We start from the raw sequence: 14,515 nt of genomic DNA on the forward strand, positions 1-14,515 counted from the left end.
AATGTTACAACTTCAGGTCAAACATAGAAAGATAAATCTAACATGAATCTCGGGTCAAGAGAGCAATTGCACTATATAAAAGCAATCTATGTTTAAATTATCATCATAAATTACAACTTTTGGATGTTTAACTAGGGAAGGATGGTTCTACTACTACTATGTCCCTTAGATTCAAGATAAACCCTAATTCTTAGCTAAAGAACCCGTTCCGTAATCCACAAACAAATCTATAAACGAAATTAAATCAATCTACAATATTGATATTTTAGAATTAAGCGAACACGCGGAATTATTAATAGAATGGTTGAGCTGTGCGCACTCTCAGCTACGTCTTGTACAAAAAGGTTTATTGTTTTTGTCCGTGGCCGTCTGGATACCGGATTGTGAAAAAAAAAAAAAATAAATAAATAAATAAATAAATAAAATAGAGTCGCCTAATTTCGCTCCCAATAAACTACTTCGTCTTCGTGGCCAGACGAACGGTAAAGGTAAGCGGCCACCCTAGACTGCGGCGATATTGACATGTCCTAATGGAAGGGAAAAAATATTACGCACGCCAATCGACCCCATATCCCAATACGACATCCCTTCTTTCCAGACGGTCTCTACTGACGCAATCTTGATACGTCCCCCTCACCTCGCCCCTCCCCCATTGTTATTTACCCTCGGATATGTCTGCCCATAACGCTAGTATACCGTTTCTTATTTGCTTTTGTACCAACCGCATAACGGCTACGCGCACATATTTTATACGGGCATCTTCATTTTATTATTTATTAGATTAAGCCGAAAAATTCAAGCCATTGCTAAGTGGATTTTATTATTTCCTTCTTGCTTTATTAATGGTAATTATAGTTTTGTCGGTGACAAGCATATGCGTGCGCAAGGTTTGCGTGAATAAGTGCCCGATTGTCCGTGCGATACACGTATTTGAGGAACAATTTTTTTTTTAATAATTTACAAATCAGTGGTAAAACGAATGTTCCCACCGTTTATCGCAAATTATTGGCAATGATATTATAATGTTCAAGAGCGATAAAATTGATCGTTAATTATGAGGGATTAGCGCCTAGGCGAGAGTATTTCCGAGGGAAAGCCATTTCTTGAATGCGCGTGTGATGTAACGGAGTATTAAATAAGAGAAAAGGACAATATTTAAGCAAAAGATCGCGTCTAGTGTTATCGATGATAACGGTACCGAAGATAATAGATAGGCTTGAGACTCAAAAGTGGCCTAGACACATTGGTAGGGGTCGCCTTTGTAATGGAAATTCGCACTGAATATAAGCGTCGAGTAAGCGCAGTCGTTACACTTGCGAACAGCGTTAAACGTAATAATCTCCCTACTACTGCCTCCCTCTCCCCCTCCCTTGCCGCTCATACACTCGTATCTAACCGACTACAACCCCCGTGAGCGCATTGTTATAATGTAACATATAAGCGATGCGCAAATATTTTGCATATTTGTATCTCGTGTGATCCCGGAATGTAATGTCCTCGCGCTTATATTGCAACAGTGAGACGAGTGTCTTCGACTTGACCCCATTTTCGAGTCTCTCTCTCTCTCTCTCTCTCGACTTCTAGATATACTCCCTTCTTTTACGTCGTCCTTGCCGACGGGAGCATCACAAATGGACGAAGAGAGCCGCAAGAGCGAATAAAAATTAGTAAGACTTTTGTTATAATGAGGGCTATCTAAAAGTCAACCCTTAATGTTATATTACGTTCGAAGAAATTTTTTAACCAATATAAAATCATTGATAATGATAGTCGCTTCGATTTAATAAAAATAACGGTAATAGGTAATGAATAATACGACGTGATAAAAAATAAATGTCGACCAGTGATGATATAGTCATTGGGTATATGAAGGTGATGATTGATATATGAAGCTTTGATTAATTTTCTAAATACGCGCATTCAACGGCTTAATCATTGTTATTAGTTTTATGGTAGTGAAGTGCTTGAAAAAGAAATCCATACAAAAGCTACGTATATGATATATTTATTGTTTATCGTTCTCGATCATTGTTCTTGATTATTGTTATCTTCTTATAGGCATCAGTGTGTATAAATCTCAATAGCATAGATATCTGTTAATGTAATGTCACATAACTACAATTAATACAATGCACGCTAAATTATTCAAAAAAGAAAGAAAGAAAGAGAGAGATAGAGAGATAGAGAGAGAGAGAGATAGAGAGAGAGAGAGAGAGAGAGAGAGAGAGAGAGAGAGAGAGAAACTTAAACGGGTAAATTAAGAAACGACTACATTGTTTGCAATTATATAATAATATCAATGAACTTCTATACTAATAAAATGATACATTCTTGTTTATGTAATTTACAAGCCATATGGCTTTTATTAATATGCAGCTACACATTGCAATTTAATAAGTGTCTCAACATTTTTGTGCACTTGGTTTAATTACATGGGTGTTTTTGTTTTTTTTTTGTTGTTTTTTTTTCGTTTCGATAAATGGATACAAATTATACTTATAGCATATTGTGCAATACTTATCGTCCAATGACGAAAGTACAATCGTTCACATAAGATACTTCACATAGAAAACAAATTTACCGTGAACGTCACAATTTATTAATTACACAATCTCTTTGGGTTTTAATTAAATTAACTTGTATAAAAAGTTTAGTCCGGTACACATCTACCAGAAATCTAATTACATTCCGTTTGTTTTTTTGTTATTTGTTATTTGTTGTTGTTGTTGTTGTTGTTGTTGTTGTTGTTGTTGTTGTGGTTGTTTTTGTTTTTTTTTTAGGAACCTTCTCTGATCAAATGCTCGAAATTAGGATTTTTGAAAATTTAAAACTCCGAAATTGGAATTTAAAATCCGTATAAAATGAAACGCAGCGCCATTGTTGTAATTATCGGATTTTAAATTCGACCCTTTAAATTGCGTCGATTTTTTTCGATAGCAGGATTCGTTGAAAAACTTGACTATACATTTTTATAAATAATATGAGTATTCGAGCGTAGTTTTGTACTCTTAGGGTAACATTGCCCGAACGAAATATCATTTCTGTAACAACTGCATTCTAATATTGTACTATTGCAGTAGCCTTGCAGTTGGACATCCTGACTAACGCTCGATTTGTGCGTTACTATTTGAAAAAGGATGTAGTATTATGGCAAGTTAAACAGTTAGTAATAAAGGATTAAAAGAAAAATGTAATATCGTATGGATAATTAGGTAATTGCTTTGTTAAATTGTGCATTTATAAAGTATAAATAACTGTCTTAAATTACTTGACTTAAAGTTAAAAAGTTAAATATATATGTATATAATACAAAATCTGACGTAATGCCATAACTATTTTCTTAAGATATTTTTTAAACTAAATAAGCCATATTTATTTGTATATGAAATTTGCTCTAATTTGCTATACGAGAGATTCTAAATATCGGTATAAATATTTTTATAAGACTTTTTTTTTCATTTTATCATTCAACAGAGATAAAAGCTAGATTAGTTATTGGTTTATATAAGATATAATTTTATAAGTATTTGACGCAATCAGGGTGCCAACTACGAGAATCTCTTAAAAATTGACGAATTTTATTGGAAACTTTAGGCATTTACCCAATACAAGATTAAACGTTACTATAACATTGTTCTTAGGAAAATATTTCTATACGTTTGAAAAGCCATTAATTTTATTATTTACCTGCTGAAGTAAAGATTAAAATTATTATTCTGCTTTTTGGCGAAAAATAATATATTCCAAGCAAAACCACAAGACAAAGAAATAAAACTGATAAGACTTTCTTTTAAGTATACAATCGTCTCTGAATATTCGATTGAATCTAATATTGTGTAATTACAATGTATCGAATGGAAAATTTACAAGCAAATTAGCATTATGCTCACTCGAACAGATTTTTTTTCTGTTTTTTTTTTTTTTTTTTTTTTTTTTTTTTTACAACTTTAAACTACTTTAAACTACTTTTAACTATAACTTTACAACTTACATAACAAATACTCTTGTCTATTTAATTTTTTATTTAAGAAATTTGCAACAACAAAAATAAAAAAAAAAAACAGAAAAGAAAAATCAATAATACAAGTATAAAAAACAAGCTTGGAGAATTTATTGACGATAGACGTAATATAATAATTAGTGGACACCCTGGCATAAATGAAAAATACATTGACACAACACTAAATTAAAATATAAAATTGCTTATCGGTATTCTTTATACTAACAAATTATTATTAGTTCTTTGTGATATTATTTTCTTAACGCCATTATTTAACAAAAGAACATTATTAATCGATGCTTCATTTCTATTTAACATAAACAGATTCTATAGCTTTATAGAAATAATATTTCAATTATTAAATTGATTGGCATCTATTTTGATCTTTCACTTTTTGTTTTTCTTCCATAAAATAACACAATGTATTCGAGGCTTCCTTTAAATTAGCATCTTATTTAATTATTGTATTATCTAATACAAGGAAAACTCTAAAACTCAAAGTCATCAATGTCACTACGCACTAATTCGACTTACATTCTGTCAAAATCTATGCGAGCTAATTATCGACTCTGCACGCCTCTCGCATCACCATAGTACAAAGGAACTGTAATAATTTTGTTTGAAAAAATCTCAATTGAATTGGAACTGTTCAGTAGGTAGTTGCATAAACGTAAAAATGAGAACGATGCAATGAGTCGATGTTCGAGAAGGTAGTAATAATAATGTTGCCTTTGTGTAACAGAATTTATTGTCATTGCGTCTCTGTTTAAACATTGTAAAGAAACGCCATTAATCAAGTTGAAATTTCGACGCATTCGGACTAGAATTAAATAAAACGAGTGGCTATAAGGAAAGTGTCACGGTAGCAATTATCCACCTTACCGTTGTTTTTTAATTAATTAATCTTGGTCCGCGCGTTGACACAGAACAACATCATTTCTTTTAAACTTCTGAATCCTTAAACGCCCGAAGCTGTTTCTTAGCGAGGATTGAAAGTACAATATTTTCTCTAATTTGAATGATTCGATGAAAATTATTTGTTTACTTAATTTGTCCTTGTTTCGGCCAATCATCGGAAGCTCTCATTATGAAATGCCTTTGGATTCTTGTGATTTTTCTGTTTTTATGAATGTGATTGGATATTTTACTTTATTACTAATTAATTAAATAAATATATAGATACACTTATGCCTTATGCTTTATCCTTAACATAGTCAAAAATAACTATAAATGCTAGAGTACGTCAATCACCAATTTATATTATGTGAATGTAAGAAGTCGATGTTAATCGGTTAATTTTAAAGTCATATCGATGAAAATGTGTATTTCAATTAGTCGACAAAAGTGCAGTGTAGATGATTTAAAAATAATTATTGCTTTGGAACAAGAACTTCTAACGATACGATGAACTCTGCAAATGATATAAATAAAAAATCTTTTTCAATATTTCTGATGAAAAAAAAAATCGTACTTTCAAATTTCTCGCTGAAACTTGTACTAATTCATCGTACTTCTCATTCGCTTATTAAATATAAAATTTACTTTACGTTTTTTTTTATTGTACACTTGGACATTCATTTTAACGTGTAAAAAGATGGATAGAGAGATAGAGAGATAGATATATATATATATATGTATATATATATATAGAGGGAGAGAGAGAGAGAGAGAGAGAGAGTCGAATAAATTTGAATATTCTTGCGGTAAGAAAAACTTCATGAATGTGTACGTATTTAAAAAACAAAATTACCGATTATATATTAACGTAGAAAATGAATTACAAATGTCATAACGTTAAAGTGATGAATGCAATATCTAAAATACTATATCGCATAGAACTTTCTTTTCTGTTAGTTGCATCGTCTTCATAATTTACATACAGATGCAATTTAAAGACTTTTCAAACTTGCTTCTTTAAAAAGTCACTATTAAACAATCCATATTATTGAATAATTACACAACGATTAACGTAATTCTCATAGTTAATAGCTCAGTCTAAGCAACATTAATAACATTGTTGCATTCTACTTTTACTTTTGTACCGCTAATCAAAGAAAAGGATGCAACCAAGTATTACTTAAAATATTTATATACGTCATTATAATAAGATCTTTGCTCTGCGGTCACGATTTTCAATTTCATATTTCGTCAATCCATCGTAGCTTTCTAGCAGTCTCGATACTTTATCCAGATGCACCCGGGTCATCGTCTTTATTGTTCTGTTATCTCTATCGACGTAAAATAGAGTGCGATGCAAAAATTGATAATATGAAACGTAACGTTTCGCATTGAATATTCAATCCGATGATTACATGTAATCAGTAGTGTTGTCAAAACAAATACCCATATTAAGAAAATTTTGGCTCTTTTATTGGCATAAATTATCCGCAGCGCCCATTCGATTATTGAAATTTGAAATGCTGTCGATTGATGCTTATCGATTATTTAATAATATGTGAGAGACAAATAATGTCAATTGTTACTGCAACAGCATAAACGCATAGGTATTGTAAATAGCATATTTTAAAAAAGAAAACAAAAAAAAAAACGAACCAAAAACAAAACAAAACAAACAAACAATCATAATGTAATCGAAACTGTATAAATAAAAGCTACGACAAATTGTATTTTTATTCTTATAATTATTAGCGCTTATTCTATTAGAGCTCTGCAATAGTGATTGCACTTTGGAAAAAAGAGGATTCGTAAATATTCGAGATAAAAAATACCTACTGGTGTTTTTATGAATAAAATCAATAAATATGATATGTTCAAATTTTTTCAAAACCTCCCTTCTTCTAGCAAATCTAAATTTTACAAAATACTTTCAGCATCTTAGAATCATTAATATTTTCTCGTTACTGGAAGACAATTGCAAGAAATTGTAAAATGTACCAATTAATACTGTACAAAAATGTTCCGAGTCTACATACATAACATTTACAATATGTACGCCATAAATAAATATCTTGTAAAATTATGTCGACTATTTATTTCGTGTTTATAATCAACAACAATAGGTATTTTTTTTAACATAATTTGTCTCACACGCATGATTATTGCGTTTTTGACTTGTGCATTATATCTAAGTGGTAAGTGTTGTAGTAAGTTACCTAAGGCTGTCTTAAGTTTGCAATGTGTTTGTGATTTCTCGTTGCACTGTAGCTAAGTCTTGGATATATCCAGCTAATCGAGCATTCAACGTCTCTAAGTTTTGCTTCTGTACTTTATTTGTGCTCATTGAAATCTCTAATTGTTCTTGGACAACGTTTAACATTTCTCGCAGATCTGCATTCTCCTTCTGTATAGCCTGAAAATTTTAAAAGCCACTACATTTTCACCTTCCTTAAGCAAATTCTTCATAAGACAATACTTGTCAGTTAAATTTATACCGCATAATCTTTGTTCTTGGAAGCCATTGTAAGAGCCTTCACTTCCTCCGTCCTTGTTCTTAATTCCTCCGCTAAAGCTTCAACTTTTAACCTGAGAGCTTCGCTGTTACCTTCTGCGATCTTTCCAGCTTCTAAGTCGGCGTATTTAGCTTTTACCCTGGCATTTTCTTCTTTGTAAAGTTGAAGCTGTCTTTTCCATTCGTCGACATTAGCCGTGGACTCCTGAAGGGCACTTGTCAATCTAGTATTGTTTGTTTTAAGTGTTGCTAATTCAATCTGTAAAGAAAATACGATAAAGTGCAATTTTTGACAATTATGTAATTAAACTAGATAATATTAATTGCCGGAGGGCCATTCACACGCTATACTATATATCGGTATAATCCAAGTGGCTGATGCAAATCAACGAGTATTGTAACAATGCGTGGCTTAACCTTACGTACCTCCCACTTTTTGGCATTAGCTGAGCTCTGGGCAAGCGCTAATTTAAGCCTATCGTTTTCATATTTGAGTTGCATTTCTGCTGTTTGGCCACCGGTACCAGCGTTGGAGTTGAGCTGTTGCTGCATTTTTCCTTGATGCTGAGGACTATCGGTAGTACTTTGTTGAGAAATACTTTGGGATCTCGAGTGAACCGTGCTTTTGTAGTCATCCTCCTTTATTTGCATGCAGTAAGCCGGCAACGGGCTACCACTTACCGAGGAAATACTGTTTTGAGCGGAGATTATATTAGCGTTGGGAACTGGATTATTAGAAGTTGATATATTAGAGTTTATCATCGATGAGTTTGGAGGGTCGATGAGATCTTGCTCCGACGAAGGCATGCAAGATCGAGATGTGATTGGACTGACATTGGCACTTGTAGCGGGGGTAACTGAAGAACTATTTGACTGAATCTTGGCGCCAGCCAATTTAGTTGCCTCTTTAACTTCGTTAAATTTTTCGATAAACTGTTAAAAAGTATGATAATGTCAATTAATAACACGTTAATAAATTTGGAACTAATAAGAGCAATGTACTGTGTTTCTCGTGCATTATTTGATACGATATGGAAAGTATATTATTTAACTTTTCATAAATATTATGGGTTGAAATATTTTTTATAGAGCTCGGTTCCACGTATACATATATATATATATATATATATATATATATATATATATATATAATGTAAGTTCGTATTGAATTAACAAACCTTTCCTAATTCATTTTCCGACGAGAAGCCTAAGCCATAAACTGTATTGGCCCTGACATCCGACCATTGGCCAAACTTTTGCGATGTCTTCGTAAAGGTCATAAGAGGGGTAATTGTACTGTTTATGACAGCCTGTAATAATTGCATTTGTACTGATTAATAAAAAAAAAATCTTTGTTATCAATTACAAAGAAATTGATAGCAACAGTAATATTAGAATACACAAATTACCTTACTGCCTTCTACGGATATTATTCTGTAGAGATTACGCGTAGAATCATAAAAGAACGATACTGAAACTGCCGCTGTGGATGCAGACACCCATGATCGCTTAGTCTTTGGATCGATATGAAACACGTGTGCTTTGCACGTAAATATCGGCTGCTCCCTGTACAACAAAGATTAAGCATTGAAAACATGAAATGAAAAGGCAATAGCATCGATTGTTTGTAATTGAAAACGAATAACACCGGTTACCAAGCTATAAAACGTTATTACAACTCAAGCTGCAATCGCAAGCTGCGAATAAACATAATCAAACAGTCAGTCGATGTTCCAATAAATATAAAACAATGTAATTAAATCACAATTATTGAACGACCATACCCACAAAAGCATAAAACGAGCCACGGAACTGTAAATTCAATATAATAAATTTAATTAAGCAATTAAATTATAACGACGACATAAAATAATTTAGGCCCAATAAAGCTAAGACTATGCATCGATGCATCTAAATGGTAATGTCGAGCCCCAAAGATAATGGACTGATAATGAAGCAGATGAGAAGAAGGTCTTCTCGCTTTAATGCTGCTTCACCAAAAGAAATTATTATAGATTAATGATTACGATGTGAAATTGCATTGTATCCTTAATAGTCGACAAATTAATTGAACCGCCTTTGCCAAGTCGCAAACGAGCAGTAGCTCATCAATCGTCTTATTAGGCGAGATTTAAACAATTACCACTTCAAAGGACAACCTCCATAGGGAAAAAGAGGCTGGGAGCAAAGGTAGACGTGAATCGCGTACCTACCACTTTCCAAACCAACCCACAACAATCGTGCACCAAGTGCAATTAACGAGGAATTAAATATTGCAAGCGTAACTCACCCCATAGTAGTTTCCTTTCCGGATGTCATAAGAGCTGCCTTGGTGGTAAATCAATTAGAAATTCATAAAAACGTCAGCCGGAAGCCTTCCCCTTGGCTTTCGCTGGCTAGAACGAGTAGAACGTTGCACCGGAGGAGGGCAGTCGGCCTTGGTGTCAAGCCGGTGCCGAGGCAAATCGACGCTCCAGCGAGAATCGCCTTCGCGAAATTGGAAATTCTTTCCTCGCCTCCACGAATTAGTTATCCGCCGTCCACCAGTTGACAGCCGCCATTCGCCTAAATGGGATTGTGGTAGGGACGTTGCGTAGCACGAGTACGCACACAGTCGCGCTTAGGGCCGTATAAATGTAGAGACGTAGGGAACTTGGCTCCAAGCGTTTAACGCCGGCTCGCTCGACCCTTTTACTTCCTGACCCATCTGCCTGCAACGTATGGGATCCCGCACCCGCGATCTACCTACACTCGTTCGCCCTTGGCTACTTCCCTCGTAATCATCGCGCGTAATGAATGTCGATGATTATTAAGGACAAGCGATGCTTCTACAAATAAATCGTTGAGAGCGATTTAGCGAATTTTTAATCAAACAATGCCAGGCTATTTATATTGGGTGGGTCGTCTTACCATTCGAATGGCAAATAGAGAACAAGTAGATAGAAGTAGAAAATAGACAGATAGAGAGAGAGAGAGAGAGAGAAGAGAGAGAGAGAGAGAAGAGAGAGAGAGAGAGAAGAGAGAGAGAGAGAGAAGAGAGAGAGAGAGAGAAGAGAGAGAGAGAGAGAAGAGAGAGAGAGAGAGAAGAGAGAGAGAGAGAGAAGAGAGAGAGAGAGAGAAGAGAGAGAGAGAGAGAAGAGAGGTGCGCGCGATTGAATGTCGACGAGATTCGATTGGAGAAACGTGCGTGCTGTCGGGAGATTCTCGAATTCTTGATACGTCACTGCTCACCTCTCGGCTCTACGTGGATATAGCGCGGCTTTGGGCTTGGCCGGTCGGTTAGGGTGTGTGCGTGAGACGAGCTGAGAAATAGCGGCGCTATAGAGAAATAAAGTGCGCGCGTCCCTGATCGATTTTATGACAATTGTCGGATGCGAGAGGTCCAGGTAGCCGAGAGAGGCGCTGGTAATTCTCGGGATTCGCCGCGAAAGTCCAAAGTGTCGAGATGTTGGCGCGGTCGAGTGGCCTTGTCGCGTTTTCTCGTGCTTCGACGTCCCGTGCAAAGTCGTCATCACGCCCGATTATTCGTCTGACTTACGATATTTTTATAATGTCCCAATACTATTGATATTTACAATGAAAGGGTAGGGTGCGAGAGTGAAGGTGTGCCTACTCAAAAAGCAGAATTGCGTAAACATTTCAATTCAACAAATGGCATAATCGTTATTTATTTCATATTAATTTAATTTCTTATAAGATGACTACACGTAATGATATTGAAAAATAAAATTAACGATGCTATCTATAATTAACTCTTGATAACGGCTGTACTTCTGACGTTCAATCCCGCTTGAGAATGGGCTTGACGAGATATTGGTCAAAACCGATTTCCTTTGTTGTTATATAATCGGTTGGCTTGAAAATTGCCAATTGCAATGAGTATCGCAAGTAGCATGTTGTCGTTTAATACTTGGCTAGCTGTTTATCCGTCTCCTCGTCGGGTTGGTAATCCTTCTCGTGAGGGAAGATTGTCGGATGTTTGGGGTCGAACGCAAGATCTGGATGCATGTCTTTAAAATCTTCCATAGTCATGTCCCCGTACTTCATCATGTTTTCCAATGTTTTTATTTCATTTAAATTGTCTTCGATGCGCTTATTCGATTGGTCGATGAATTGTTTAATCAATGTATCCTGCATTGAAAAAAAGTGCCAGATGATGTATTATATTATTTTAAACCGAGCACTCGACATTGCATAAGATTGAATTTTAACGTAAGATTTTAATTATAAAACTCGGACAATGATGTTGGATAGAATTATTCAAACATTTAAAGTAATAATATGCTTTTATACGCCATGAGCGTTGTACTTTTGTTAGGGTGCGTCTTAAAAGGCACCCATGCACTTCTTTTGCAGGCTTTTTAAATGCTGTTTAAATTACCAAAATTAAACTTATAACCATAACTTCTGAAGCTTAAAACTTTTAAGCACTCGTCGTTTTTGCAATCTAGCATAAACTGAAATAACGGATAAGATAATTATTTTATAAAAATTGACAACAAAGTGAACTACTTTGCTCTGTACCAATTAAAAATTTGCTATATCTGCAAAGCGACGAGGGAACGCTGATTTTGACAGAAAAATGTGGTAATAAGTTGCGTTATTTCACATTTAAATGTTTACTCACTCGTTCATTTTAAATTCTTTTTTAAGCTTTATTAGAGCAATAGCCTTGTCTTAACAAACATTATTTATTAAGATATATAATAACACGAATCAAATTTGTATTACATTGTCTATTTGATTAATGAAACTAAATTTATTAGGTATGTTTGTAAAGTATAATAAAATTGCAGTACGCAATGTAAGTTAGCAATATAAATAGATACTTACAACTTTCTTTTCTTCTTCGACAATTTTAGAAGTATATTTGTCTTCTGGATAGGCAACTTTTAAGCTTTCATATTCTTTTTGGAATTTTTCAACAAGACCTGGAACGCTAATTTTTTTTTTATAAAGCTCCCAGTTGATCTTTGGCAGCTCTTCGGGGTAGTCTTCGAGACTATAAAAAATAATACACCACGATCGTGCCCATTATTATTCATTATCGAAACTCGTAAATACAAAAGAAGATAATCAATGCGGGTCGAAAATCGATCGATTAAAAGAAATTCAACAAATATAAATAAGATATCATTACGAGTGCTAACTCTTATAGGTTATATATATATATATATGTATATATATATATATATAAATGTGTATGTATACGTATATGCATATTACATAACATAAAAGTAACATAATAAATAGAATTGGCTCAGCGAACCTTCTGAAATATTTTTCCGATTTTGCTTTAAATAAAGAGAAGTTCATCTTTTCGTGTTCTGGAACGCGCTCGAGGAGGGCCGTCCAATTTATATTCTTAATTGCTTTACGACCGGCCATGATTCTTCTCCACTGGCGATACTGCGATCAAAAACTACACGAAAATGCGAATTAATAGTTAAGGATTTTACGGCCGATGATTGCGCATACAATCCACTTCGGTACACCGAACAGAATAGTCAAGTCGGTAATCACTGTCGCGAGTATCGCATTGTCGAGGGGTCACGGACTTTTCATTCTGCTTGAAATAAAACAGGCTGCCAAACAGGACGTGGTGACTTTTGTCAACAGTTTGGCCACAACTAGGCAGTGCCGGGTACTGCAATTAAATATGAAATGTTTAGAGCAAAGCTCGTTCTGACTGTACAAATTAAAAATAAAACGGAAATTCAAACGAAATAGAGAACTAAATCGGGAGCATCCTTATATTTAAATTACAATTATGTGGACTCTTATCAACTGCGTTCCCTTTGTTTTTTTTATAATAAATAGGCTTGTCATTTCGCTTATATTTAACGTCAATTGTTATCTTATGAGCAAATTTAGAGAACAACATTGACTCGTAGCTTTTACCTCGAGATGGCGCGCGGCCTACATTCGTCTATTTCAGTTTACGATTTACTATTTGTGTGTTGTTGATGATAGGCTCTGCTGAAGTAAAACAATATACAAAATACAAGGTAATTGCTAATCCTTACGACTTTGTTAAAATGTATAAATAAATTTTTCAAGCGTATAATAATTTTAGGAATTTTCTTAGAAAGATAATCGTATATCATCCTGTTGTCCATCGTGTTCGATTATGTGACATTATGTGATTATGTTTATAGCTCTCGTACGTCACTTGATGAACTGCCGTTTCTTAAAAGCATCGTAGGTCTCTTTCTAGGCGTGCGATACTCCATGTTAAATAAATTATCGATACGCATATTAGGAAAGAAGGATTTGCAAGCACGTCCCTGCCAACTGTGTAAAACATAAATTCAAATAAAAACAAAAAAAATAGTATAATAAATTATGCTCCATTAAAGAGTGAAATGCATAGTGTTACCACCATGTACCCTATGTACAAAGTAAACAAGGCTCTCGTAAAGAGGAGCACAAGCCATTCGCATACCAACAATTTAACCTTTATCTTCCTTTCTTTAGCGCGTGCGGTGCACAACCATATTCGATGCGCTAAAACTTCCCAATCGTTGTAATGCAGCTTTCACCTATTCTTTCGACTCGTTTTACAATTGCAGTGCGTTAACAAAAAAAAAAACAAAAAAAAAAAAAAAAAAAAAAAAAAAGAAAAAAAAAAAAAAAAGGGGAAAAAAAAAGTGTGTTTTATGGGAGAGGAGCGAGCAACCGGTGTTGGTGCGCGCTGTCAGCGATATAAATTCACGTCGAGTCTAAAAATATTGACGTAATTCAATTATCGCGGTGGGTACCGAAGGGGCACGAGAATTGGGTTCATAAAGCTCGCGTCATTGTCCAAGGCCGGTGATGATGGCTATGGGCCTTGGACCCTTGGATCCGCTGGGAAGATCCAGAGCCGTTTCGGCATCCGTACGAATAGATGTATTGGTATTGACATTTGTCCTGCGCAGTGGAAATCTACCCCCGCATGCGGGGTCCCTCTTGTAAGCGGAAGGACTCGGAATGAGTACGAGAAGGGGGAAGCCTGTGGGAGGGGAGGTCGGTGGAGAAATTTGAGAAAACGAGGAGGAGACGGAGACGGGACTTCTACGAATGTATAGAGGAAATGTATCTCTGGCATGCTCGCGCACGGACAA

General features: G+C 34.8%; 2 protein-coding genes across 3 annotated transcripts; both read right to left on the reverse strand.

Moving 5' to 3' along the window:
- Positions 1-1,989: 1,989 nt before the first annotated feature.
- Positions 1,990-10,371, reverse strand: homer (protein). Of its 2 annotated transcripts, none has more exons than XM_011499530.1 (7): positions 9,700-10,371; positions 8,819-8,975; positions 8,588-8,719; positions 7,836-8,342; positions 7,393-7,668; positions 7,114-7,310; positions 1,990-2,093 (listed from the first exon to the last, which is right to left on the reverse strand). In XM_011499530.1, exons 1-6 carry the CDS (start codon positions 9,726-9,728, stop codon positions 7,125-7,127), a joined length of 1,287 nt encoding a protein of 428 aa, XP_011497832.1. In that variant the 5' UTR covers positions 9,729-10,371; the 3' UTR covers positions 1,990-2,093; positions 7,114-7,124. The 2 variants fall into 2 exon arrangements, with proteins under 2 accessions (XP_011497832.1, XP_011497833.1); XM_011499531.1 differs by lacking the exon at positions 1,990-2,093 and adding an exon at positions 5,232-5,411.
- A 937-nt stretch (positions 10,372-11,308) lies between these two features.
- Positions 11,309-12,981, reverse strand: LOC105362399 (ATP synthase subunit d, mitochondrial). Its single transcript, XM_011499839.1, has 3 exons — positions 12,679-12,981; positions 12,243-12,411; positions 11,309-11,552 (listed from the first exon to the last, which is right to left on the reverse strand). The coding sequence occupies exons 1-3, from the start codon at positions 12,795-12,797 to the stop codon at positions 11,313-11,315; spliced, it is 528 nt and encodes a 175-aa protein (XP_011498141.1). The 5' UTR covers positions 12,798-12,981; the 3' UTR covers positions 11,309-11,312.
- Positions 12,982-14,515: the final 1,534 nt, after the last annotated feature.

The sequence above is a fragment of the Ceratosolen solmsi genome, unplaced genomic scaffold (assembly GCF_000503995.2).
Source record: "Ceratosolen solmsi marchali unplaced genomic scaffold, CerSol_1.0 scaffold35, whole genome shotgun sequence".
Taxonomy (NCBI): Eukaryota; Metazoa; Arthropoda; class Insecta; order Hymenoptera; family Agaonidae; genus Ceratosolen; species Ceratosolen solmsi.

What these genes read in the sequence shown, in the direction of transcription:
- LOC105362399 (XM_011499839.1), bottom strand. Translation starts at nt 12,797, where the DNA reads ATGGCCGGTCGTAAAGCAATTAAGAATATAAATTGGACGGCCCTCCTC. An exon ending in TCGGAAAAATATTTCAGAAG is followed by an intron (nt 12,412 to 12,678) that starts GTTCGCTGAGCC and finishes TATTTTTTATAG; the next exon opens with TCTCGAAGACTACCCCGAAG. An exon ending in TCGAAGAAGAAAAGAAAGTT is followed by an intron (nt 11,553 to 12,242) that starts GTAAGTATCTAT and finishes ATCTGGCACTTT; the next exon opens with TTTTCAATGCAGGATACATT.
- homer (XM_011499530.1), bottom strand. Translation starts at nt 9,728, where the DNA reads ATGACATCCGGAAAGGAAACTACTATGGG. An exon ending in CGGAAAATGAATTAGGAAAG is followed by an intron (nt 8,343 to 8,587) that starts GTTTGTTAATTC and finishes ACTTTTTAACAG; the next exon opens with TTTATCGAAAAATTTAACGA. An exon ending in CCAAGAACAAAGATTATGCG is followed by an intron (nt 7,311 to 7,392) that starts GTATAAATTTAA and finishes TAAAATTTTCAG; the next exon opens with GCTATACAGAAGGAGAATGC.